Raw genomic sequence first — 24,646 nt, forward strand, 5'->3', positions numbered from 1 at the left:
AAATTTATACATTAATATAAATAACTATTAATGAGTGCGTCCATTGCGTTCTTGATCTTCATTGGTTAACATAAATGCCGGCCAATAGTAAGTACAGCCGGAATGGGAAATAAATTTCAGTAATGGATTTGGAGTCGTATTGTTAGTCGAACCGATCGATGTATAACCGCAATCATATAACGAACAGTAAGGCACGCGATTGTCGCGAAGGAAACACCAAATTTGGCCGTAAGACCAGTCAAGTAGTGGACATATTCTAAGAAATTGAGGCCAATCCGGATCAGTCATTTGGCACTCCTTAATCATCACATGCTTAGGCACATCACTAATACGAGTTCCCATAAATATAGACCTTATCTTAGTTTCCGTATTTAACTTTTTTAAAGCAAGTTTAAAGTTAGATTCGCTATAAGATATTAAATTCAAATTATATCTTTCAACCGATTGTTGTACAAAGTTATCCAACAGAGGAAATATATCGGGAATTGATATAAAAAAGACATTCAATAAATTGTTCGGATATTTTGTTATGAAAATAGTGTAAACCAAATGTAATAAAGCCGTACAATCTTTACCACCATTAAAGGCAACGCAAATCTCTTCAGGTTTGTAATCGTCTAAAGATTTGTTAATCAAATCGAAACTATGTCTAACATAATCATTATCTGAACAATACTTCATAAGAGTATCAACACTTTGCCTTGAATTCGGTGAATATCTTGAGGTCAATACATTGGCAGGTAATAAGTTACGAAAGATGGCATCAGATTTTGACGTTACAGACTCACTACTTGAAGACAATGTCACTTCAAACATATTGACGGATCCATCAATTGGTGTCATTTTAACTGATATTGAGGGACATTCTTCGCATGTCTTCTCAATAATTGTATTTAAATCCAATTTATCACAGTTTACGTCTAAACTAACTCTAAATGAAGCCATTCTGTCAAATAAATAAATTACTTCATTAGTAACAATCAAATAAAATTAAATTAAGAAAATAATCAAAAAGTGAAATCAGGTGAAGAAATAAACTAATCATTAATCGGCGGGATATTTACAAAATATCTAACAGATCATTGAATTGTCATAAATGTCATCATTTCTAAGTAAACAAAATCATAATTAGATCATAACTTACTATTTAATCTATGATCACAAGATTCAGGTAATTGCAACAAATTTCTGCAAAATATATGAAATCAAACAATAGTTAATCAAATCAATCACATTTAGTTAATAATTATTTTAAAAATAAATATCAGGTGAAGAAAAATAATCACAAAATGGCGGGATATTAGTAATATCTTTATATCATTTGTCCCTATCTTTGTTTGTCATCCTTTAAACAAATTTAATCAAATATTACAAACAATTCATACACACCTTTGATAAAATTGTGAGTATAACCTGAAATTAAACAAAAAAAATATAATTACAAACAAAGACAACAAATATAATTTAACTAAACAATCAAATATAATAAATCAGATGAAGAAAAATAATCATATATTTCGGCGGGATATCTATATATCACTCATTTGTCCCTATCTATAGTCTCATCACTTTTCTTAATAGTTTATAAAATCAAACAATACTTACTCTTAGTGTCACTAAATGCCAACTAAACCACAATTGCTGTCCACATAAGTATTAAAATAACTGAAAAACAATAAAAAAGTAATTATAAGTTTATTAATTTATTGCATTAAACTAATTAAATAATAAATTTATTTCAGTTAATTAATGGAACGGTTGTTAATTTTCATTGGTTTCATCAATTGGCAAAATAAATCATCATTTAATAAATACCATATCATAAAATAATGTTAAAAACTTACAATTATGGTTGCATTCAATCGTTATCTATTTTTAAAATAAAAAATACAATACTTTAGATAAATTAAATTATAAAACTTAAAAAATACTTAATATAATAACATCAGTTAATTTAATTGCTTTTATTATCATTATACAAATCAATGAGATTCCCACTGAGCAAACAATTCATCATTTTATTAAATTAAAAAATAAATTTTAAAAACTACACACCTTTTTGGTAGTACACACCCATCCAGACATTGATACAAAAGGAAAACGGTATTTAACTATATTATGATAATTAAATAAATTACTACAAAATTTATAACAATATATATATATATAAGTAAATTTCAATTAATAGTCAGATAGAGCTAAATAGATAATCATTGTATTGCTCAGAGATCTTGGTGGTAAACAAGAAATATATATGTCATCATTAAATATATCAATATATAATAAAACAAATTGTATTATCAAATCAAATAAATACCTTAAAATATTTAGAAAAATACATCAATTAATGATCACATTGTCTGTAAATTATTAAAACAAAAAATTAATATTCAATTTCAAACATATATAATGACAACTATTCATTAAATTAGTCATCAGTAAGGCTGATATATTTCCTTCACAATCAATAGGTTATAATATTTGGGAAGTCTATATCGTTTTCATCATATATTTAGTAATTTATATATAATTTTCATAAATAATTACCTAAATTACAAAATTGATCAAGTCCATTTGTTCCATGTGGATCATCCACACCAATATCATATGACTTATCCTATATTTGTAATAATATAATCAATTAAATTTGGTCACCAATTATTGAAAACATGTGCTAATGATAATCATCATCAGATAGGGGTGAAAGACAATGGTTTTAGTTATTATCATTGTATTTATCAGTTGAACTATAAAATCATCATTAGATCTTAAGTTACAAATTATATAAATGTTATTATGTAATACATACCAATAATTAATAGGATATATAATATGAAATCTGAAAAATTGCAGAAAAAATAAATATTAGTTAATTAATCAATTGTTTAACGTTTATATGAAAATTAATTAACATTAATGTCTGTAATATCAGTGAACACGTGGTGTTAGTTGTCGTCAAAGAGAAACTCAAGAGTAGCAAATAGTAGTCATCATTACAGACATTATAGTCATTACAGATATCATTCAATTTACTTCAGATAATATCTTTAATTACCATTACTTACAATTAAGTGGTCAACACGTCATACGAGTTCATCAAAACGTGTCCTTTCATATCAAATGATACTTTTCTTAACACAATTATAACAATCAGTTTTAATTTGAAGTAATTATTAATTAAAACTATAATAATCTACTAATAAATACAATTTATAACAAATAATGATAAATAGATAATAAATTAATAAATAATTTTAAACTAATTAATGTAAAACATATTAAATATAGTTAAGTTATAATCATTTATTTGAAGACATGCTTTCATTTAGTGATTGAATTGATAGAGACTTCCGTTGACTAAAAATCATTGCTTTTATAGCCATAGTCTGTATTAAGACATGCGCTCAGTATATGCTATGAGTCTATGACTGATATCAGCACTCAATACTAAATACTAAATATACCGGTATTTGCTTTAGTTATTAATAATAATAAGTCAACTGTACTGTACTTCTCCACAGAATATTTAGAATTAAATTAATCCCTAAACCACTTGTCTTAACATTAGTTGACATTTGATCCGTTTGGACAAAGAACAGGTCAACACAGGTTTAAAGCGTTAATCATTTACTGTAATTATATGGTTATTAAGTATTATCACCACTATTGACACTAATGGCTATATCGATGATAACTTTATAAAACTTTTATTAAATTAAACTAAAATATACTAAACTTTTATTTGAATATAATTTAGAGATATTAAAAAAAATGATTTACTTAAAACAATATTTTGAATGAAATGGATATTTAAATGAAGATAATTTCATAAAAGTTGTCTTAATGTCGATCATTTGACTGAATCAACAAGAATTGGGATAATAGTGTTGCGATTGTTAAGGACATGAAAAGGCAAGGATTGGCAAAATGTTAACATTTTCATCGAGACATCTGATACTTGAAATACTAATGAGAAGTACTCTTGTTTTGGCAAATGTGATGATCTGCCACTTCGGGGCATTGAATTGTGTGAGTTTGTTGGCCACAACTGTCCACACTTTAAACTCTTTGTCAATAGAGCTGGCAGTGACCCGAACCGTGTATTTAAATTTTTGATTGCTATGTATATAGAAACTGATAGATGAGGTGATGATAGGTTGTGCCAAATGAATGATTAGTTGAGATTCAGTGTTGAAATGAAATTCACTGCAAATATTGTTATACTTTTTGAACTCAAACTCGTAATCGTTGATCATTTTGGCGTCTTTACAAAAATTGCCATTAATGATAACGACGGCTCCCTTTCTCTTGGACGCCATATTCTCTTGTGGTTCCCATAAGCCGTTCATCAATTTAATAGGTGTTTGTATGAGACCACACATGAATGAGACAATTGTAAAGTAAAGAGTATTTGAGAAAAATAGTTTTTCACTCGATTTGGTTCCCATTATTCGCACAAATTTTACTAATCGTTGATCAAAACAAATGGTTTGCCACGACCTACAAGAGTATTGGCGATAGTCGGCAACAATATCCCATTGATTGCTAGTGGCCGACAACTGAACGAAGTAACTATAATGTCGTTTAGGATCGGTATCCAAAAGACGAAACCGAATAATATTGATGAGGACAGGGATATGAAATCTTATGATAATTCCCTTTGAATTGACTTCAATTTTGTGTTTTGTTAATGACTTTTCGTCGCAATTGTTTTTGTCGACAAACAATTTTTCTGGATTTATGCCTTCAATAGCAACAGCCGTTCCCAAACCAATGTTTTCAAACCCTGAATGAGAGCTCAGATCTTTAGTTTGGACACTCTTTTGAGTATTGTTTTGCTTTTTAATGTTCTGAAGTTCATCCAAATCTAGTTTCTGTAATTGTTTTTCAATTATTGTAGAAGTTTTAGCGTTAGGTTCAAGAAGTGCTTCAGTCAATCGTTTGATTTCATATTTGAGAGCCAATGACAATAACTCTTCAATGTCTTTATCATCGACACCGATAAGCGACAACTTTCCCGTATAGATATATTTGATGAAACTTTTGAAAGACAGGGCCGAACAGTCTTTGATGTGTATCTCTCGCTTACAGTTTGTGAGAACAGTTTGATTGAAAAACATATCCTTAAATATGGGACTTCTTGCTGACAACACTGCCTTATGGCCCGCAATATGTTTGTTGTCGACTATGAACACCACATCACTTAACTTCTCATTTAGGAACAGTCGGCTCAAGTCCTCTAAGACATCTGTGCTATGATTTATTTCTTTCATTTTAATATTACTTATGATATTATATAAAAATGATTTAATATTAATAACTACTAATTTTATGAACCCATTAACTGTCTAAAAATATGGTTGAATATATAAATTAAAATTTTGTTTTTATATTCAATATCTCGTATAACAATCTCGTGTATCAATAAATAGCAATTTTAATATACTTTAGTTAACTAAATTCGTAAATATTATATACAGTTTTTACATGTATTTTATGAATTTAAAGTATAAAATTGTAAACTTTTATAAAAGCATAAAATATTTATAAATATAATAAAAATGATTTTATGTACCGGTAATTATTTTTAAATATAAGATTATTTATGTTTACCACTCTTCTAGTTTTGTTTTATTTTTTGGTGTTTTATAACTCGTTTTTATCGTTTTTCTGTCTTCAGTGAACCGACATTTTGAGATAAACAATAAAATAATAGCAAACAGACCACTGATGAAAGTGTTTAAAGATATAAAATTACGTATTTATTTAATTGAATTAAAAACAAAACAAAACATATTTAAAATTAATATATTTATAGATAAAATGACAACAATTTTTGTGTCTTTAGAAGAAACGTTAGCTTTTGTGATATTATTTGTTGATTGAGTTGTGATATCATTATCTGGATTCTCGTTCTCATCTTCTTCTTTAGGGTTGTCGAGTGATTGACTTAATTGAAAGGGATGTTCAATAATATCTGACTTATAATAGACTTTGATGTCGGCGACAAACTTTTGCCACGAATTGATATCAGATGTTTTTATCTTTTTGTATTAACCATTTTCATCGACAAATGCCGCGTCCAAATCATTGTGAAGATTATGACTTTTCAGTTTATGATTACAATAACAATTTATAACATTAAAGCAATTATTATATTCATATTGTATTTGCTTTACTTTCAATAATTAATTTTAAGTTTCTATTATTTTCAGTGATATTAGTTATACTGTATACTGTTATACTAACTTATATATGTTGTTACTAATAGATAGATCTCGATGTGTAATAAAATGTAAATCAATAGTTAGCTTTACACGTGTATATTGTTTGCGTGATCAACATATAAACAAACATTTCTAAATAATTAATTATTATATACTGTAGTAATATAGTATAGAACTATACTATAGATACCTGTAACATACCAGTATACTGTTTTAGTTTTATGCAACATTTATGTATAATGTTAAAGTATAATGGTCAATTATCTATAATCAATAATATACTCTTAAAAAATTATAAATTTTTATTTATCATAATTTTATATTATTAAAAAACTAACATTTTAAAAATCAATCTCAGTATAAAATAAATATATTTTTGAATTTGGACTAAATTTCAATATCTAGTATGTTATACAGTACAGTAAATTCATATCAGTAATAAATTTGTTAGTTTTATATTTTCATTTAAAAAAAAATTGTGTATTTTTAATTTATAAATATCAAAATCCTAAATTCTCAATTTAAAATACATTGCAATTTAATCAGATAAAGTGTTTATTTATTATTTAAAAACTATTATTATTATTATACTATTTTTGTTAAATGACATGAATGACACCCACATGTCATCAATAAGTTTACGCTTTATATAAAAAAGTTGTTTTATAAATGTGTTTATTGTATTTATAGTCCATTAAATAGAAACACTATTTTAAAACCTTATTTTTTATCAAACAATTAATAATTGAATATTTATAATAATAAATTAATAATAGTTTGTAAAACAACTTGAAGTTTACTTTTGCATAATTATTAAATATTTTTTATTATTATTAATTATAATATTTGGGTCATTTGATGAACTTATCTTTTATTAGAAATTTTATCAATACTTATCTTTTAAAAAACATTATTAATAATATATCAAATGATGTACTGGATATATGATGAGAGATCAATACACTTTCAGCAATTTTTAATGATTCAAAAAAATTAATGTCACTCTCGTTTTAATTCACTGATTGTTTAATATCTTAAAAAGAGATGTCAAATAGTATATTATATTTATTTCTAACTAATCATTTCATACAAACACATCGTACAAATAACTTATTTTTTTTAGATAAAAAAACATTAGAAATAATGTTAAAATTATTGATTATTTTAATTTGTTATGTAAGTAAATTTAATAACTATTAATTTTAATTAATTAAGTTTTTTATTTTAATTATATTTTGATAAATATATAAAAGATGCTAAATGTGAGTGCATTGGAGAGTACTATAGGTGGTGGTATACCATACCTGAGCAATGGTCACAACTCTTACTATTCAAACAAATTTCAACGCGCTTTTGAAAGCATCGGAAGTTCGCTCAGCAATCAGGGATCCAAAGAGTTAGACATCAAGTAATCTAATTATCTTTTTATTGGTATAGCTATTATTAATTTCTACAATATATTTATATATAGAGATCAGATATATCCCAAATCTGAACCATCGATCGATGGCAAAGAATATGAAGCGCAGACTGACAGCAACTTTAATGTAGAAGACAATCAAAGACGTGTAATACAAGTACAAGAAGGCAATGATTCCGACAGATTTAGGCAACAGTTTTGGAGTGAAATGTTTAAAAAGCATGACATTCAACGACAACAGAAAATTCAATTACAATCGGATTTACAATCAAAACTGTTTGATAAAAATAATGAAAATATTCAACAAAACTCTGGACAACATATTGTTCAAAATGAAGAGCAAATTAAGACCAATCCAATTGAAATACCTGTTGTAACCACTCCGACAGCTCTTTTTGTTATCAATGCACCAAATTATGATAATAAAGATAATGTTTGGAACATTAATAATCATAAACAAGAACAACATCACCAACAAAGCCAACAACAATATGCAGAAATTGATAATAAAAGTAGACAAGAGTTGAATAAAGATTATCAAAAAAGTCGTATATATCCGCAGTCACCGGTTTTAGCCAAACCTAAAATACAGACCATTGAAGCCAAATGTTCAAAGGATACAATTCACGTCAGAATAACATATGACCGACCATTTGATGGTTTAATTTATACTAAAGACCATTACAATGATAAGATGTGTCATTTTGTTAAACCACGATCGGGACAAATGAAGTTTGAATTTGCATTAGAGCTCAACCATTGCGGAACAACACTTCAAGATTCACCAAAAGGAGAAACAATTTTAGAAAATACAATAATCTTTCAAAACGAGCCCGTCTTTCAAGAAATATGGGATTCGGTCAGACATTTGAGATGTGCCTGGAGTGGTGTCTTCGACAAAACGGTTCAGACATCAATCAATGTCGAAGTTCATGACATGCAAACTATTACATATAGAGGCGATTCAGTTGAAAGTGTTATGGATGTCCAATATGGTCACGGACTTCATGCAGAACCAGTTCAAGGGTTTGTCAGAATTGGTGATGATTTAACACTTTTAGTCTCATTGATCGGATCTGATGCCAACAATTTTGACATTCGTGTCAAAGATTGTATTGCACACAACGGAGACGTCAAAAATTCAGTTCAATTAACAGATGAAAATGGATGTGTTGTTAAAAAGAAATTATTGGGTAATTTCCAGAAGGAGAGGAATGCTGATGAATCAACTGTCACTGCATTCTCTTATATGCAGGCCTTCAGGTTTCCAGAAAAGACTGAAGTGTACTTTGAATGCAATATTGAAATTTGTAAATATGAGTGTCAAAACTCATGTCCTGAATTGGGTGATGTCCTCATTAGAAGCCAAAGTCAACAAATTGATGAATCAGTTAAATCTCGGGCCAAGAGATCTATTAACGGAAAACATAAGAATGAGACTCAAGTGGAACCGATTCGACTTCTTCGTGGAATTCGTGTAGTCGTTCCCAACGATGTCGACTATATTGATCCACAAAATCTGAGCGCTGTTTCTAAAAATGAATATCTATTGCAAAGTAATGACAACTTTTGTCTCTCAATCAGTAGTTTTACATTAAGTTTATTCATAGTATTCATTGCCTTAATTACAATGTCTATCATATCATGTGTTTTATGTTTTAAATTTTCTAATTTTAAACATATATCTTATAAGTCTTCTCGTTTATACAAATAAATTTATAAATATTAATAATTAGTATATAATATATAAAATAATTTACATTCACGTATTTAAAAAATTTGTCAATTGTATAATTAGTTATATTATCTTATTATATAAAAATTTTAAGTATGAAATAAATATACACCTATAATGAACACTAGCGTATAAATTGTATAGCAATACAATTCTTTGATAATAACTGTTTCAAAGATTAACCGGTTAACTAGTGTTGGATATGTCCATAAAATATGCAAATATACTGTATATATAATTTTTAATTAAAAATAAATTTATCATTTAAAAAATCTTAAAATAGTTTACTGTATACATTAATTTTAACATAAATTTTGAAACTTAAATAGAGGCAAACAACTAATAATTAATAATATTTAAAATATTACTCGTATTATCTGTAAATTTAAGTTATATCAATAGCTAATTAACTGTTATATAATATATTTAAGATTAATGTATCAATAGTTGATATTAATTATTGTTAATGTAATTGCAAGGAGTGTCTATGCATAGCACCTACTTCCGAGCTAACTGGGCTTAAAGTTGTTTTTTCAATTTACTAATAAAATTAAAATAATAAGTCAAATATACAGTATATTACAGTACAGTAGATTAAATCTAATGATACAAAATATTAATAGGAAATCATAGGATGTGTTACTCTATTAATAAAAAATAAATAGTTTTTATAAGTTGAGTGATTGTGTGTTGACTGCAATAAAAACTACATTTACTTTAAATACACGATTCAAGTGTTTGTTGTTATTGTAATGCATGTCATATGCGATACATTTGGTTAATGTTTTGATGTAAAAACAAAATCAAAATATTTAGTGAATTATTCAATGAATTGATTCATATGGTGACCACCGATGGCAACAAATTATGAGACAATTGAACGACAAAAGGATGAATTGAGTGCTTTAAAGGCTATATTTGGTTCAGATCTTAAGGATTTGCGACAATCGGTCAAACATATGAATGGCGGCGACATCGGTGATGACAAGTGGTCACCGATTGAAGTGATGATTACATTAAAGCCAATGGTATCGATGTCTGAACTGAATCACGAACCATATGTCCAAACAGACCTATATGTCAAATGTGGCAAAAGGTATCCCAATGTGATTCCCGAAGATATTTGTCTCAAAAATGTCAAACGATTGCCTTTAAGTGTTTGTCAACAAATCAAAGACGAGTTATACGTATTGGCCAAAAGTCTTAAGGGAGAAGTCATGATATTTGCGTTTACAGATCACGTGCGACAATCACTACACACTCACAATAAGCCACCGATTCAGTCGTTTTATGACCAAATGATTTCACACAAAACCAAACTTGAATACGAAAAAAATCTTGAAGTTGAGAAACAATTGGAGACCAATAGACGTAAGGATGAAATGAAAAGAAAACAATTAGAGGAAGAAATGAAAAGAAGACATTTGGCTTTTCTTCAGGAATCACGGCTCAGGAGAGAGTCGCGCGAAGATATTGGACAAACTTTGTTTAATTGTGTTACTTCTTGTGACATAAGATGTGATATAAATCATGAATTTGTTTGTTTGACATTTGATGTCAACGGATTTGAAAGACAAATACAAAGAGGAAAATGTCTTTTTCACAACAATTTTAAGCATAGCGTTGAATATTTAGCAATTGATATGAAAAATGGTCAAACATTTGTCATCAGCGAATGGGTTCTTAACGTTGATAGTTATCGTAATAATAGTTTTGATGAATATCAACCAAATGATAGCACAACTATTGATGATATCGTTGATCGGATAACAAAAGTGGAGACATTTTTCAACACAAAACTTAAAAGTCTGAATCATAAGAATTTAATCCGTTATCTTGGGATGACTTATACTGTGAGAGATGGATCTGTTGTCATTGATTTACTTCAAGAGCACATTAACGCCAATTCATTACATAGTTTAGCAAATGTTATGAAAGGACATCCATTTAATTTATCTCTAATTAATTATTATTCAAAAGAAATTCTAGAAATTCTAGACTTCCTTTCTAAGCACAACTGTCCGCACGGAGATCTCAAACCAACAAATATTTTTATAGATAGCATTACCGGTGAGATTAAAATTAGTGGCTATTATTTAGAGAAACAATTTTACGATATATTCTGTGATTTAAACTCTATTGATGTCCGCACCGGTAATTCAAATAGTATTTCAACAAATATTAATCGATTAAAAATGAAAGACATTTATGACTTTGGACTCATTGTTTTTGCCATAAGTAATGACTGGAATTTCGTTAATGATATTAATGGTCAAGAATTGATGCAAAGATTAAAGCAAATGAAATCAAACGATAATTTAAGAAATTTTTTAGATAAATGTCTTGATATTGAAGAGCCCGCTCGTTGGCCTCCCGAGAAATTACTTAATCATTCATTTATTTCATACAAAAAGCCTCTGATGGCAACTATAGACAATAGGAATGATATTGTTGTACAACAAATTGTTTCAATTAATGACAAACCGGAACAATCAGATGATATTAAAAATGATAGAAATATTGAGTCAAACATTTTATTTAATTCAATTGTCTCGTCGTCAGTCTTTTCTAGACTTAACGAGTTTGAAGTATTGGATGAACTCGGAAAAGGTTATTATTATTATTATTTATAAAAACAATTTCAAACATTTGCTTTTTACACATTAGGTGGATTCGGACAGGTATTTAAAGTGAAGAATATTCTGGACGGTAGGTGTTATGCACTCAAGAAGATACACATAAACTCATCAAATAATTCTCTTTACGAGAAAATTAAGAGAGAAGTGAATTTACTTTCTCGACTTAACCACGAAAATGTTGTCCGATATTTTACATCTTGGATTGAAACTGAAGATCATTTAGACACTGATGACAGTGAAATTAGTTCCACTACTAAAACCAGTGATTTGAATCAAATTAGTACTAAAAATAACTCGAAAATTGATAAAAAATCAAAATCTACTGAAAGTAAAGATAAAGCAGATTCTAACGACACTTCTAATGATTCATCGGACACTTCGACAGAAGAAGTAGATTTTGAAGCTGAAGAAGATATATTTGGCACTTCTTTTTTTATTGAAATACCGCAAAAAATGAACACTAATTCATCTGATTCACAATATGTTGTCTTTGAAAGAAGTAATTCTCAACAAACATCCGAAGAAGAAGTGACAGAAGCAGATAATAAACAATCGACTGAAGATCTCGTATTACGAAAGCCTATTTGCCGACAGTATATGTATATTCAAATGGAATTGTGTGAGAAAAGTACTTTGAGAGATGCCATCGATGGTGGACTTTATAATGAAGGACACAGAAAAAGGCGACTTTTTAGAGAAATAATTGAAGGTTTAGTACATATCCACGAACAGGGAGTGATTCACAGAGACCTTAAACCAGGAAATATATTCCTCGACGTCAACGATCACGTGAAGATTGGAGACTTTGGTTTAGCCAAAGAAATTTATTTTATCACCGGTAAGGATGAGAAATCTACAAATACTAACACTGGATCACAAATGAATCCATTGCCAGAAGCGGATCAATTTAAATTGACCGGTAAAATAGGAACTCCATTTTATGTAGCGCCTGAACTAACTGATAATTTAAATATTAATTCAAACAAAATATATTACACACAAAAAGTAGACATTTATTCCTTAGGAGTTATATTCTTTGAAATGTCTTATCCATTTCAAACATTAATGGAGAGAACAAAAGTTGTGATTAATTTAAGAAATAAAAACATTATTTTACCCCTCGATGTCAACGAACACTTCACTGGCAATGAAATTGAAATTTTAAAGAATTTATTACAACACGATTATACCATAAGACCATCTTCTGCTGAATTATTAGCTTTAGATTACTTACCGGCGCCTGAAATGGAGGAAAAGGAGGAACAGAATGTCATTAGACGTGCCGTTCAAAACACGCGAACAAAAATTAATAAATATATGTTAAATATGTTGTTTCAAAAAGATATGTCAGAAATTGAAGATTATGTCTTTGATATCAATGATCAACAATTCGGTACAATATTTAGTTTCAAAAGTGATTTGTATTCATTTTGTACAAAACAACGAGTCTTTCAATATGTTTATTCACAGTTAGAGTATATAATGCAAAGCCATTGTGGAGTTTATGTCTCACTGCCAACACTTTTACCAAAATATTCGACACAAATATATCAGACCAACGATACACTTACCGATGTGTTCTATGCTATTGACAACAATGGATCAGTTATCTCATTACTACATAACTTAAGAGTACCATTTGCTAGATATATAGCTCGTAATAAAATATCTCATTTAAGACGATATTCAATTGAAAAAGTTTATCGACAGAGACGTCCTAAAGGATATCATCCGAAAGAGTTATGGGAATGTGTTTTTGATATCGTCACCCCTAAGCCCACAGATATTCATAACAGTCATATTATGCCCGACTCTGAAGTGTTAAGTGTTTTAAATCATGTGATAAATCAGTTTCCAATGTTAAGTACAACTAAACTAACTCTTAGAGTAAATCACATAAAACTTATTAAAGCCATTCTTGAGTATTGCGATATCGAAGAGGAAATGCATAAAAAAATTATAGGACTTATGGGTGAATGCAACTCAAAATTGAATCAAAACTTAGCCAAAGAGTCTAACGATCCTTTGATTCAAAAGAAAAGTATTTTAGAGAAATGTATTGAAGAAACAAAAATAAATAATTTTTTACAATTAATAAATTTAGAACAGGACTCAGTTAAGAAATTATTGGCTAATATTAAGACACAAATGAGAAAAAAGAGTTCAAAACAACAAAATGCTCTTCAAATGGCTAAAAGTGCTCTTAAAGAGTTAGATCTAATACTTAAATGCGCCGAAAGATTAGGAAGTTTAAGCAAAATGACAATTAAATTATCGCCATCTTTTGTTATGACCGGTTCCTCGTCTGTCTTATATTCGGGGATTATCTTTCAGTTGGAAAGAGAGATCAAACGTAAAAAGTCTACACAACGCAGCGTTTTAGCTGTTGGAGGACGTTATGATGATTTGGTCACCACTTTTGATAATATCAATAAAAATAACGATAAAATTTATGAACCGAAAGGATGTGTTGGACTGAGTATTGAATTGGAAAAAATTATGAAATGTGTTTTGGAAGAAGAAACTAAAGAAAAAACTATTTTCGGACAACTCATTGATGTTGTTGTCTGTTCACTGACTAATGAAAACACAGATTCAGTACTTAAAGAGTTATGTTTTGTGACCAAAGAGTTTTGGAACTCTGGAGTCAAAGTGTTTTGTTTTCCCGAAGATTTACCGAAAAATATCGATGATTTGCACGCTTTCTGTTTAGATAATAGCGTTAGATATGCTGTGGCTCTCAAAGAAGCTTACGATTCGAGTCAATCAAACTTTTATCAAATAATGGCTAAATTATTTGCTTATGAAAAGGAAAGGTATATCGATAAGAAAGGGGGAAATGTTTGCGATATCGTTGAATATGTTATCAGAAGTATAGCGTCAGTCAAAACTGAGTTAAACACTGTTTATAGTAATACTAGTTTAGAGTCGACACCAATCACAAGGAGTGATAGCAATAAATTAATTAATAGTCAATTAATGTATTCAAATGAAGTTAATTACAGTCAGTCATCATCTATTGGTTCAAATATTAAGGTTAGTTTCATAACTGGAGAAAAACTTCAATCAATTATTAGGAAACGACAGGAAAACACTATTATCTCTCATTTGTCGAGCGCTCTGTCATTTGTGACGAACAATATAATCATTGAAGTAATTGCTGTTGACTTACCATTCAAAGTAATTAAGACTATTTGTGCCGAAATAGAGTTGGATGAGGAAAATGAAGTAAAAGATACAAAAACAACATTTGAAAAAAGCAAACTATCTATTATTGAAAAACATTTGCGTCATCGCAAACACATCACACAAATAATTGATACAATATTTGACCTCAAGATTGAAAAGAAATGTCCACTTTTATGTATAATCAGCACAATTGATAACATGAAATACAAAATATTGAGCTAATTATCATTAATTTGGTTTATATTATGACAATTAAAACTGCGATTATAACAGCACGTGATTCTCGTGATTACTTCATTAGTTTCAAAGCACTTCATTTCAGGGCTAAGATTCAAAGTCTTCCTATTTCTGGGTCTTATCATTCAATTTATACTAATATTTAATTGTTTATATTATTATTCATTTACATATCTATATATATATATATATATTAATGGTTAAACATTTTCTCACCAATTAATTTACATATTAATTAATTTTGTTATTTAAATAAATATTTTTGTAAAAAGTTTGTTGAAATTTTAAATAAATTAAGAATTTAAATTAAATAATTTTTAGAAAAACTGTATATTGTATATAATATTTGCGTTATATAAAACTGATTAAAGTTATAGATATTTGAACTATAAGTGATTTAAATCATAAGTCCAGTCAGTGTTTGAATTAAGAATTTGATACACATTTTAATTATTAATATTAAATATATAAACAAGGTTAAATTATGATACTAAACACATTTTTCAAATTTACTAAAGTATAAGCATCTTATAGTATAAATTTATGTTATTTTATAAATATTATTATTTATTAAAATCAATTAATCTTTTGGTCTATAAAGCAATAGTTTTTGTATATTTTCCATAAAAGCTTAATAATTAACCGAAAGGGTAGATAAGTTTGCATAAGATTTTATTTTTATTAACTTTAAAAATTAATTAATAAAAAATGATTGTTATTTATAATTTAATAAAATGGCAAATTAATGGATCATTTATTCAATTGGGTCGCAAATAAGATTTTCTTTGTTCTGAACTATAAGTTATATATAATTTGATAACAAAGAGATGACTTGAGTTTTCACAACTTTGTTTTGAAAGTAATACCGAAATAACAATTATCTTATACTAAGTGTTGTTGTAATCACAATATAATTGGTGTTAAGTATTTAATATTGACATCAAATATCAATTTGAATACTTTGAGCTAAACATAACAAAAAAAATTGTTAATAAATTGTGATTTGATTAGATAGTGAAACACTTGAGTTTCGTTAATCTCAAACAATTGTACACAATGTAGGCATCAGATGAACAATCGCTTAAAAATATTCACATAAATAGTTTTTTACACTTTTCTTATAACTGTTTGTCGAAATGCATTTCATTATTAAATTATGTTTTAGGTTTCAATTAATTTTGTTAATTTATGTCATATTTCAAGTTCAACTAATTTCAAGTTCATATCCAAAATGTATGTCTCATCAAACTATATATTAATACTTTAAAAAATTGTGAGTTTACTTAACAATAGATCGGAAAATAATAAAATCATTTATTTAATTTTACTGATATATTAGATTACATAAGCAATTATTGTGGTATATTGAAGGGGTCGACCATTAACTTGGGTATGCCTTCCACAGAGAAAACAACTTATGCTTTATTTAAACTGAAACGGGAAACATATAAACCTAATATGGACTGTAATGTCACTATAAAAGCGCCGCCAAATTACGGTGTCATCGCTTACGTGAAGAGAGTTAAACTAAGAAAACTGTATTCACTTGAAGACTCTTTGGAAGTGATCTCAGATTATAATATGACTTCTTATCAATGGTTGGGAACAAATGAAGAGCTATTACCAAAAGTGAATGTAGTGTCGAGTGCTTCCAAAGGAGAGATTTATGTGATATTCCGATCGGAAAACTTTGCCCTTTCTTTGTATAGCAAAGGATTCAAAATTATTTTGACTTTATTTACACGTATGGCTTATTATATGACAATTATTATATTAATAATATTATTGATAAATAATTAATAAAAATTATAAAATAACATTACATTTATTTAGTAGTCAATTCTAATGGCATTTGTGGTCACAATTCATCGCTTAGGTTTAATTGTAATAATAAGATATGCATTGATAATATGTTAGGTAAGACTTAAAATTAGTTTTTAGACTTTTTTGGGATTAATTTTTAATTAATTTGTATGCAATATATACAGAATGTGATGGTATTAACAACTGTATCAACTCATTTGATGAGCAAAGTTGCAGTAAATTATTTTTATTTGCAAATAATATAATATTTTGTTAATTAATTATAATTTCATTAATGATTAGGCGCTACATCTGAATCAATGATAGGTTTAATTGTGTTTAGTCTAACGCTTTTAATTATGGCTATACTAGTGATTGTGTTTTTATGCAAAACTGATAAACAAAAGCGCGAAGATATGGCCCGAAGATTCTCAAAGGTCTGTATTAATAGTGGAAGAAGACTATCGACAATATTTTTGAATGAAAGAAGACACGCGACAACCAATTCAGTGACACTCAATAGATTAGATTCTAACGATGGAAGTAATGTCTACAGAAGTGTTCCCATTGTTTATGAATCCAACCAAAACAAAGAGAGTAATCAGCAAAACGTTAAGTTTGTCACCAAAATTAGGCACTCCTCGAGTGATAATCTTAATAAATCTAATGGATCCAATGGATCCACATATTATAATAATATTTAGTAATAGTTAACGAATTTTAATAACAATTGCATTTATTTAACTTTGTTTTCAAAATACATTTCATTAATTGCTTGAATTATAATTTATCAAATAATGATTTTTAATAAAATATATTAAATATTACTCTAAAAATTATGAAAACTTTTGTTAATTATACAATATATTTATGTATAATAAGCTTACAATAATTTCAATATATAATTGTAGACATAAATTATTGATTTAATTAATAATTAGATTTGTCATAATAAGAATTTGATTTTATTGTATCTAAGATATAATATTATATTGTTTTATCATATATATGTAAATAAATTTACTGGCAATATATTAAAAGATAGTTATACAGTATAGTAAATCTATAATTATTCACATTAAAGTTAACAATTTTTAAACTGAATATGTTTATCGTGTATTGTGTTAATTGTATTAATTCTAATAAATTATTATATATTTTATATAATTGATTGAAAATGTTAATTTAAGAGATTATTTTTATTAAAAATTTTTAATTAAAAGATAATAGTATAATAGAGTATAATTTATTAAATTATTATTAAAACATTATCCCATTCTATTGTATTATAGCCTATAAGTTATAAGTTATAACTTATAACTAATAACTTAGAATAATCACATTATATCATATGATAATATATCTGTTGTTAGGTTAGCATAAATATGCTATAAATTAATTAAAAATTATTTAATGAATAATCTAAAATAATTAACAATGTTTATTCTAATATTGCCTAACCAATTTTGAGGCAATAAATTTTTTAATTAAAATTTTTTTTTATATATATAATTGCTATATGTTACAAACAAATTGGCTTTTATTTATAGCACCAATAAGTCCAAGTTTGGTCAAATAGTCCTGGAGGGTGTGGGGGTCAGATTGCTTAAAAAGATAAGTAGAGGTAAATATATGGAATACAATATTATAATTATTATAAATTATTAATATAAATATTATAACCAAATAAAATATATTCATAAATATAAAGAAATTCTATATTGAGTTAATATATTTTATTCATTGACATTAGTTATTGGTTACAAAACATTGCTATTATATGCTATTCTACACAATTTAAAAGTTTAATAACACATTTAGAGATATAGACACACATAACAAATAGAGATTAAGTATAATAGTTGATGATTGTCAAGCATTTAGTTAACTTATATTTAAATCAGGGTTGCTAAAGGGGGGGTAGGGTGTAAGACCTCTCATCCCCCTGAGATGGAGAAATCTTGGATCTTACCCTCCCCTGTCCTAAAGTCAAAAATTTATGGCCCCCCTAGCAATTTTCGGCGCCGAAAGCAATTATACAAAATAAATAGATAAAAATACTTAATTACATCTATTTAACATTTTTTACACTAATTAATATCGTAATATATGTAACAAAACAATAAAAACTTACAGTTTTTATAATTAAACTTAAAAAATCATTTTTTATTTCTAATAAACGAAAAATATATTTTAAAATACTAAATATTATATTAAATAAATATTACATATGTATAGTTCGGGAATTTATTGGGAATTTAGTCAAATTTGGCAAGAATTGTCGTTTAAAAATGCAATAAAAAATTTAAAAAATTATAAATCTAATGAATTTTTGTACTCATATACTCGTTTTGATATAAGTATAGCATTTTTATACTGTATAATATATATATATATAACTTATACACAGTAATTAGTGTTGAAATAAAAAAAATTATAAAATAATAGACAAATTTCTAGAAAGTTTCTAAAAGAAATTTCTATCTAGGTCTTACCAGTTCAGCATTAGTAATACCAAATGAAATATTAAAATATGATTTAATTGACATTAAACCTACATTTACTGTATATTTACTGTATATTTACTGTATTAATTATGAAATAAAAATTACTATAATTACGATGATATTACAAAATAGATCTAAAAATGTTTAATATATTTTAATTAAAATACACACTATTGTTATAAAAATACAAATATAACACGTTATCAGACAAGTTATTACATTAGAAATCAAAATTAAGATATGATTACCAATACATGAAATTAAGGTTTTATTTTTTAAAACATGATATACAATTAATATTAATATACTTTAATTTATATAATAAATATTTTTTAACGTTTATCTAAAGTAAATCGTTTATAATAAACAATAAATTAAAAATTTTAAATATAATATAATTAAATTACAACATATTAGTTTAACACTATATCAAAAATATAGAAATTACAATTATGAAAAATTTAACAAAAATAATTTGATGTAACTTGAATTATTAATAAAATAATGTGATAGATGTCCAATATGTGTAATTATAATTTGATAATAGTTTAGCATGGACACAAACATTTAATACAATTACAAGGGGCACATAATATTTTTCCGCATAACCATTGGGCTAAACAGCATATTAAACATATACCGACGATAACAGCGGCAACAACTGCGCCCACAATAATGCCAATTGTGGTTAAATCCATCAATTAATGTGTCGTCCAATTTCTATACTAAACTTTATGACAGTATTATTAGTCACACAAATGTTAGTCAATTACTTGACTTTTGCCTATACCTTGTTATATAAGAGCAGACAAGTAATGATTATTACTGAAAGTACTTCACATTATTATTAAGAGACTCTTTGTTGTAATTGAATTGTTTGGTCGCAGAGAAACCATTTGTGATATCAATATTTATTAGGATATCATAACTATATTAATACTCTAATCACTAATCGTATTCATTGTAGTCAAAGAAACAGTTAAACTATTAATGTATTAAATTGTTTTATTTATTGACCTGAAACTCATTGTAAAACAGTATAAAAATCTTTTACACTATACTATGTGTGTATGCATTAAATTATGTTTCAATTAAATGTAGAAATTGAAGATAAATGTCATTAAAACTATAAATAATATTATAATAATGCAATTTGTTATCACTAATCAAAAAAAAGATGAATAATAACATTGGTATTGCAGAAACATTGGCAAACAGTTTAAAAACTCAAGTAATTAATACAAACTTCAAATAAATGGTAATTTATTGAAAACACAATCATAATTATAATTGAAACTCACTTTAGATATTTAAATAAATTGTCGCAATTACTCTAATCTATACTACTGTGCTGTATATTATTATTTACAATTTTTAATTTAACACATCAAGTCATGCATTGCATTTAAAATAATTTATATCATATTACCATAGTATGTAATAAATGTAACAAAATATTAATATTAATTATTTTTATAAATATAGGCACAAAATGGATTTTCAATACAAAAATATTAAATAATTATTATTAAAAAAAACCATTACATAATTTATAAAATTAAAAAAAGCTATTAATAAAAATAAATAGCAGTATGTATTTGTGTTAATATTTTATAAAATATTTGACATTAATTAACCATTAAAAAATTACAATAAATGGAGATATAATATATTAATATATAAATTAAATAATATAATAAATTAATATATATTACGATATAATTAAAAAAAATATCATATATCTGTTAAATAAGTACTGACTTGTTATTTATAATTATGATATCTTAAGACTTAAAATATTTAAGATATACTGAACTTTAAATAATAGCTGTAAACGTGACAATAGACAACAAATTGGTCCCAAAAGTCACTTTATTTCATGTCCTCTTCAAAAGACAGATTTATTAGTTATGTTTAATCCTATTGTTTGCAATATAACACTTTTGGTCACTCAAGTTATGCCATCCAATGGGTCCGATATCACACTCAGCACAGGCCAAGTACTTCACATCTTTGACATTCTTACTGAACGCCATATTCTCGAACTGAAACATATCTGAAACCAACCAAAAATCCGACAATAATTCCGATTGGTTTGTGTCTTCACTTCGGCTCATCACTGATGGTAACTCTTTCTAAACAATCAAACCATTCCGTTAATAAAAGTTTAGTTTTGAAAACATTAATAACTTTACCTCAATCTTAACATATAAACCAATGTTTGGTCTCAAGAGAAGACAATTACAGTGAAGACACGACAAGTTCTTTGAGTTTTTGCCTTCGCTGTCAACGAGTGACGAAATGCTAGAATCGATAGAGTTTACGGTCACTAACTCAGTGGTCACCAATTCTGTGGTGGTTTGCGACAACTCTTCTTCTTTTAATTGACTCATTTAAATATCAATTAATTGATCCGATGAAGTGTTTTGAGTGTTAATGTTGTTGTTGTTGTTGTTGTTGTTGTTGTTGTTGTTGTTGTTGTTGTGTTCACGCAATCATTACTTCACTAATAATACAAAACTCTAAATCAAAACATTTTCTCTGTTTTTACAATAATTTTCTATTGTATTTCATATAAGGAGTCATTCATATAAATCGTTAATAAAAATTGTTTTTATTATAATTTTATTTAATTAAACATAAAATTAATAATTTTTTATAAGACATGTAAACATAAAAAATATCAAAAATAACAATTAGTTTATTGACAAACATTAGTGTAAATTAATATTACAATTAATTATAACATAAATAAAACAATATTAATATATAAAGTAATAGTAATGTAATGTAATATATTGATCGTCCAAATAATTAAATGAATGACTGATTTTAAGACATTCAATACAGACATGAATTGAAATCAACAAAAAAATATTGAATTTTATTATTAATTATTGATTTATATAAAAATAATTACATTATTATCAATAATAATAATAAAATCATTATTTAATATCATTTACGACACCACAAGACAGCACATCCAACAATGAGTAACAGTAATGTACCGAAGGGTTTATCGTTTGTTTCTGAGACACAACTCGATGAACGGCGTAAACGAAGACAAGAAGATTATGAGAAGACTCGCACTGAAGACATGCCTTTAGGTTGAGTTTGAGATCACTTTGTGTTTGATTTGAATATATTTAATGTTTTGATTTTCATATGAGTACAGAAGCACCTGAAGAGGAATATGATCCGCGAACTCTTTATGAAAGACTCAAAGAACAAAAGGACAGAAAACAAGAGGAATATGAAGAAACACATAAATTGAAGAATTTGATTAAAAGTTTGGACAGCGATGAGGTTTCCTTTCTTGAAATGGTTGATAATCAGAAAATAGAGATCCAAACACAACGTCTTAAAGAGGAAAAGCAAACGATCGAAGAGTTTAAGAGAGCGGTCTCTCATTTCAAGAATGAAGAGGAAGAAAAACGATTGAATGAAAAAAAGTCAAACTTTTTTATTCAAAATAACACAAACAATAAAACGATGAAAAAGAGCTCACAATCGGCACTATTGGCAAATGTGGTCAGAAAGAGGACACAATCAGATAGTGAAGACAAATCGTCTAAGAAATTATGCACTAATAATAGTAACGATAATAATGAATCCAATACAGCAACCAATGAAACACCAAATAAATCAAACACCGATTCAAATGAAAAAGTGGTGACAAATAATTCAACCGTTGAGTGCATTGGAGTCCTTCCCGGACTCGGCAACTATGACGACAGTGATAGCAGTGATAGTGAAAACTCTTCGAGCAGTGATATGGAGAAAGTGGACTTTAAATTAATAGTTAGACATAAACGACTCAACATTGCTTCAGAAGCGAAGAGTGTTGCTGGCAATCAACCATCTGCTTAATGGATCAAATCATTTATCTATAAATATGTAAAAGTCTGAAAATATCGACATTTTGTTATTTGCTAATTATTATTTCAAATTTAATAATATCTATACATTTAATTTATATATTTGTTTTTTTTTTGAATTAAAACTAAATTATTTTCACACAATTGCTAACAATATATCGTTGGATTCAATGAGTGGCAGCTTTGAGGTCTTCGAGAGCTTTGCCGGGATTTCCCTTTTCCCACATTTCGATGTACTCTTTCTTTCTTTGCTCTCGTTTAGCGAAATAATAAGGATATCTTGCCTTTTCTAATGGATGCCAATGGTCTAAATGCCAGTCCGGGTAATCGGCGTATCGCTCGAAACAGACACCTCCGGGACTGAACGTAAAATAACGCGGAGACGGATGAATATTTTTGAACAAATATCTCTCTCCTTCGTCGAGCAGCGATCGGGCCAATCGCATGTCCTTCACGTGTCGGTGTTTCTCAAACTCCGCCCGAATTATAGTAAGTCTGTAGCGGATTTCATGTCTGCAAATGAAACAAAATGTATTGAAAACAAACCAATAGATGAAACTATTGTCAGACCTCTCGAGAAGCCAAGACTCTTCATTACGACAAATCCTTTTGTAAATATTCTGCACCCGACGGGTGTGTGTCGTCAGCTCGCGCTTCAAGTAAGAGGCAAACTCTGTAATGGGACGACCAGTAGTACAGGCCATCACTTGTTACCGATTTTGACCACCGATTCAATCAAACTAATCAATCGATTGTTTATAACTTTAATGTTTTGATGACTCCATTAGAGTCTATACTAAGGGATCGTTCATTAATTTACATCACTTGACTGTGACATTCAATAGCTTTAACTACAGTACAGTATATTTGATAAATAAATTACAGTTTGAGTTATTTATTGTATAAAAGATAACAATTATATTAATAACATTTACTTATAGTATTAATATGTTTTGCTAATGTATTTGTTTTAATTGTATTTACTTTTATATATTATTTTTTTAATTA

General features: G+C 27.3%; 8 protein-coding genes and 1 non-coding gene across 10 annotated transcripts; 4 read left to right on the forward strand and 5 right to left on the reverse strand.

Annotated features, from left to right (window-relative positions):
• On the reverse strand, positions 1 to 3,169 carry LOC128962137 (FAD synthase-like). 2 transcript variants are annotated; one of them, XM_054308487.1, is made up of 10 exons: positions 3,066 to 3,169; positions 2,810 to 2,839; positions 2,548 to 2,617; positions 2,318 to 2,360; positions 2,056 to 2,111; positions 1,845 to 1,869; positions 1,606 to 1,665; positions 1,390 to 1,413; positions 1,145 to 1,188; positions 1 to 946 (listed from the first exon to the last, which is right to left on the reverse strand). In XM_054308487.1, the coding sequence occupies exon 10, from the start codon at positions 943 to 945 to the stop codon at positions 28 to 30; it is 918 nt and encodes a 305-aa protein (XP_054164462.1). In that variant the 5' UTR covers position 946; positions 1,145 to 1,188; positions 1,390 to 1,413; positions 1,606 to 1,665; positions 1,845 to 1,869; positions 2,056 to 2,111; positions 2,318 to 2,360; positions 2,548 to 2,617; positions 2,810 to 2,839; positions 3,066 to 3,169; the 3' UTR covers positions 1 to 27. The 2 variants fall into 2 exon arrangements, with proteins under 2 accessions (XP_054164462.1, XP_054164463.1); XM_054308488.1 differs by lacking the exons at positions 2,810 to 2,839; positions 3,066 to 3,169 and having other exon boundaries at positions 2,548 to 2,634.
• Positions 2,683 to 2,771, reverse strand: LOC128963031 (small nucleolar RNA snR60/Z15/Z230/Z193/J17). Its single transcript, XR_008484653.1, has one exon. It is a non-coding gene; the product is annotated as a small nucleolar RNA snR60/Z15/Z230/Z193/J17 (small nucleolar RNA).
• Positions 3,170 to 3,877: 708 nt separating the features above from the next.
• Positions 3,878 to 5,347, reverse strand: LOC128962129 (BTB/POZ domain-containing protein 9-like). Its single transcript, XM_054308478.1, has one exon. The coding sequence runs from the start codon at positions 5,271 to 5,273 to the stop codon at positions 3,897 to 3,899; it is 1,377 nt and encodes a 458-aa protein (XP_054164453.1). The 5' UTR covers positions 5,274 to 5,347; the 3' UTR covers positions 3,878 to 3,896.
• A 2,133-nt stretch (positions 5,348 to 7,480) lies between these two features.
• LOC128962478 (uncharacterized) lies at positions 7,481 to 9,905 on the forward strand. Its single transcript, XM_054308852.1, has 3 exons — positions 7,481 to 7,635; positions 7,699 to 9,203; positions 9,862 to 9,905. Exons 1-3 carry the CDS (start codon positions 7,481 to 7,483, stop codon positions 9,903 to 9,905), a joined length of 1,704 nt encoding a protein of 567 aa, XP_054164827.1.
• A 206-nt stretch (positions 9,906 to 10,111) lies between these two features.
• On the forward strand, positions 10,112 to 15,531 carry LOC128962479 (eIF-2-alpha kinase GCN2-like). The gene is made up of 2 exons (XM_054308853.1): positions 10,112 to 11,992; positions 12,050 to 15,531. Exons 1-2 carry the CDS (start codon positions 10,237 to 10,239, stop codon positions 15,430 to 15,432), a joined length of 5,139 nt encoding a protein of 1,712 aa, XP_054164828.1. The 5' UTR covers positions 10,112 to 10,236; the 3' UTR covers positions 15,433 to 15,531.
• Positions 15,532 to 16,664: 1,133 nt separating this feature from the next.
• LOC128962481 (neuropilin and tolloid-like protein 1) lies at positions 16,665 to 17,954 on the forward strand. The gene is made up of 5 exons (XM_054308854.1): positions 16,665 to 16,680; positions 16,787 to 17,191; positions 17,281 to 17,364; positions 17,436 to 17,486; positions 17,554 to 17,954. Exons 2-5 carry the CDS (start codon positions 16,840 to 16,842, stop codon positions 17,952 to 17,954), a joined length of 888 nt encoding a protein of 295 aa, XP_054164829.1. The 5' UTR covers positions 16,665 to 16,680; positions 16,787 to 16,839.
• Positions 17,955 to 21,564: 3,610 nt separating this feature from the next.
• LOC128962345 (guanine nucleotide exchange factor MSS4 homolog) lies at positions 21,565 to 22,313 on the reverse strand. Its single transcript, XM_054308720.1, has 2 exons — positions 21,953 to 22,313; positions 21,565 to 21,892 (listed from the first exon to the last, which is right to left on the reverse strand). Exons 1-2 carry the CDS (start codon positions 22,148 to 22,150, stop codon positions 21,662 to 21,664), a joined length of 429 nt encoding a protein of 142 aa, XP_054164695.1. The 5' UTR covers positions 22,151 to 22,313; the 3' UTR covers positions 21,565 to 21,661.
• A 237-nt stretch (positions 22,314 to 22,550) lies between these two features.
• Positions 22,551 to 23,688, forward strand: LOC128962029 (PSME3-interacting protein-like). Its single transcript, XM_054308347.1, has 2 exons — positions 22,551 to 22,867; positions 22,936 to 23,688. Exons 1-2 carry the CDS (start codon positions 22,750 to 22,752, stop codon positions 23,628 to 23,630), a joined length of 813 nt encoding a protein of 270 aa, XP_054164322.1. The 5' UTR covers positions 22,551 to 22,749; the 3' UTR covers positions 23,631 to 23,688.
• Positions 23,689 to 23,705: 17 nt separating this feature from the next.
• Positions 23,706 to 24,492, reverse strand: LOC128962030 (NADH dehydrogenase [ubiquinone] 1 beta subcomplex subunit 9-like). The gene is made up of 2 exons (XM_054308348.1): positions 24,209 to 24,492; positions 23,706 to 24,151 (listed from the first exon to the last, which is right to left on the reverse strand). The coding sequence occupies exons 1-2, from the start codon at positions 24,340 to 24,342 to the stop codon at positions 23,806 to 23,808; spliced, it is 480 nt and encodes a 159-aa protein (XP_054164323.1). The 5' UTR covers positions 24,343 to 24,492; the 3' UTR covers positions 23,706 to 23,805.
• Positions 24,493 to 24,646: the final 154 nt, after the last annotated feature.

Source organism: Oppia nitens, unplaced genomic scaffold (genome assembly GCF_028296485.1).
Source record: "Oppia nitens isolate AA-2021 unplaced genomic scaffold, nextdenovo-longstitch-racon4-pilon3 scaffold6_pilon_pilon_pilon, whole genome shotgun sequence".
NCBI classification, from domain to species: Eukaryota; Metazoa; Arthropoda; class Arachnida; order Sarcoptiformes; family Oppiidae; genus Oppia; species Oppia nitens.

Excerpts from the sequence above, each read along its gene's own strand:
- LOC128962481 (XM_054308854.1), top strand. The coding sequence starts at position 16,840 with ATGCCTTCCACAGAGAAAACAACTTATGCTTTATTTAAACTGAAACGG. Across the intron at positions 17,192-17,280 it reads TATTTTGACTTTATTTACAC|TAGTCAATTCTAATGGCATT; the intron begins GTATGGCTTATT and ends ACATTTATTTAG. Across the intron at positions 17,487-17,553 it reads ATTTGATGAGCAAAGTTGCA|GCGCTACATCTGAATCAATG; the intron begins GTAAATTATTTT and ends ATTAATGATTAG.
- LOC128962345 (XM_054308720.1), bottom strand. The coding sequence starts at position 22,150 with ATGAGTCAATTAAAAGAAGAAGAGTTGTCGCAAACCACCACAGAATTG. Across the intron at positions 21,893-21,952 it reads GTTTATATGTTAAGATTGAG|AAAGAGTTACCATCAGTGAT; the intron begins GTAAAGTTATTA and ends TTGATTGTTTAG.
- LOC128962030 (XM_054308348.1), bottom strand. The coding sequence starts at position 24,342 with ATGGCCTGTACTACTGGTCGTCCCATTACAGAGTTTGCCTCTTACTTG. Across the intron at positions 24,152-24,208 it reads GAGTCTTGGCTTCTCGAGAG|ACATGAAATCCGCTACAGAC; the intron begins GTCTGACAATAG and ends TTTCATTTGCAG.
- LOC128962478 (XM_054308852.1), top strand. The coding sequence starts at position 7,481 with ATGCTAAATGTGAGTGCATTGGAGAGTACTATAGGTGGTGGTATACCA. Across the intron at positions 7,636-7,698 it reads TCCAAAGAGTTAGACATCAA|AGATCAGATATATCCCAAAT; the intron begins GTAATCTAATTA and ends ATTTATATATAG. Across the intron at positions 9,204-9,861 it reads AAATGAATATCTATTGCAAA|GAGTGTCTATGCATAGCACC; the intron begins GTAATGACAACT and ends TGTAATTGCAAG.
- LOC128962129 (XM_054308478.1), bottom strand. The coding sequence starts at position 5,273 with ATGAAAGAAATAAATCATAGCACAGATGTCTTAGAGGACTTGAGCCGA.
- LOC128962137 (XM_054308487.1), bottom strand. The coding sequence starts at position 945 with ATGGCTTCATTTAGAGTTAGTTTAGACGTAAACTGTGATAAATTGGAT.
- LOC128962479 (XM_054308853.1), top strand. The coding sequence starts at position 10,237 with ATGGCAACAAATTATGAGACAATTGAACGACAAAAGGATGAATTGAGT. Across the intron at positions 11,993-12,049 it reads ATTGGATGAACTCGGAAAAG|GTGGATTCGGACAGGTATTT; the intron begins GTTATTATTATT and ends TTTACACATTAG.
- LOC128962029 (XM_054308347.1), top strand. The coding sequence starts at position 22,750 with ATGAGTAACAGTAATGTACCGAAGGGTTTATCGTTTGTTTCTGAGACA. Across the intron at positions 22,868-22,935 it reads CACTGAAGACATGCCTTTAG|AAGCACCTGAAGAGGAATAT; the intron begins GTTGAGTTTGAG and ends ATATGAGTACAG.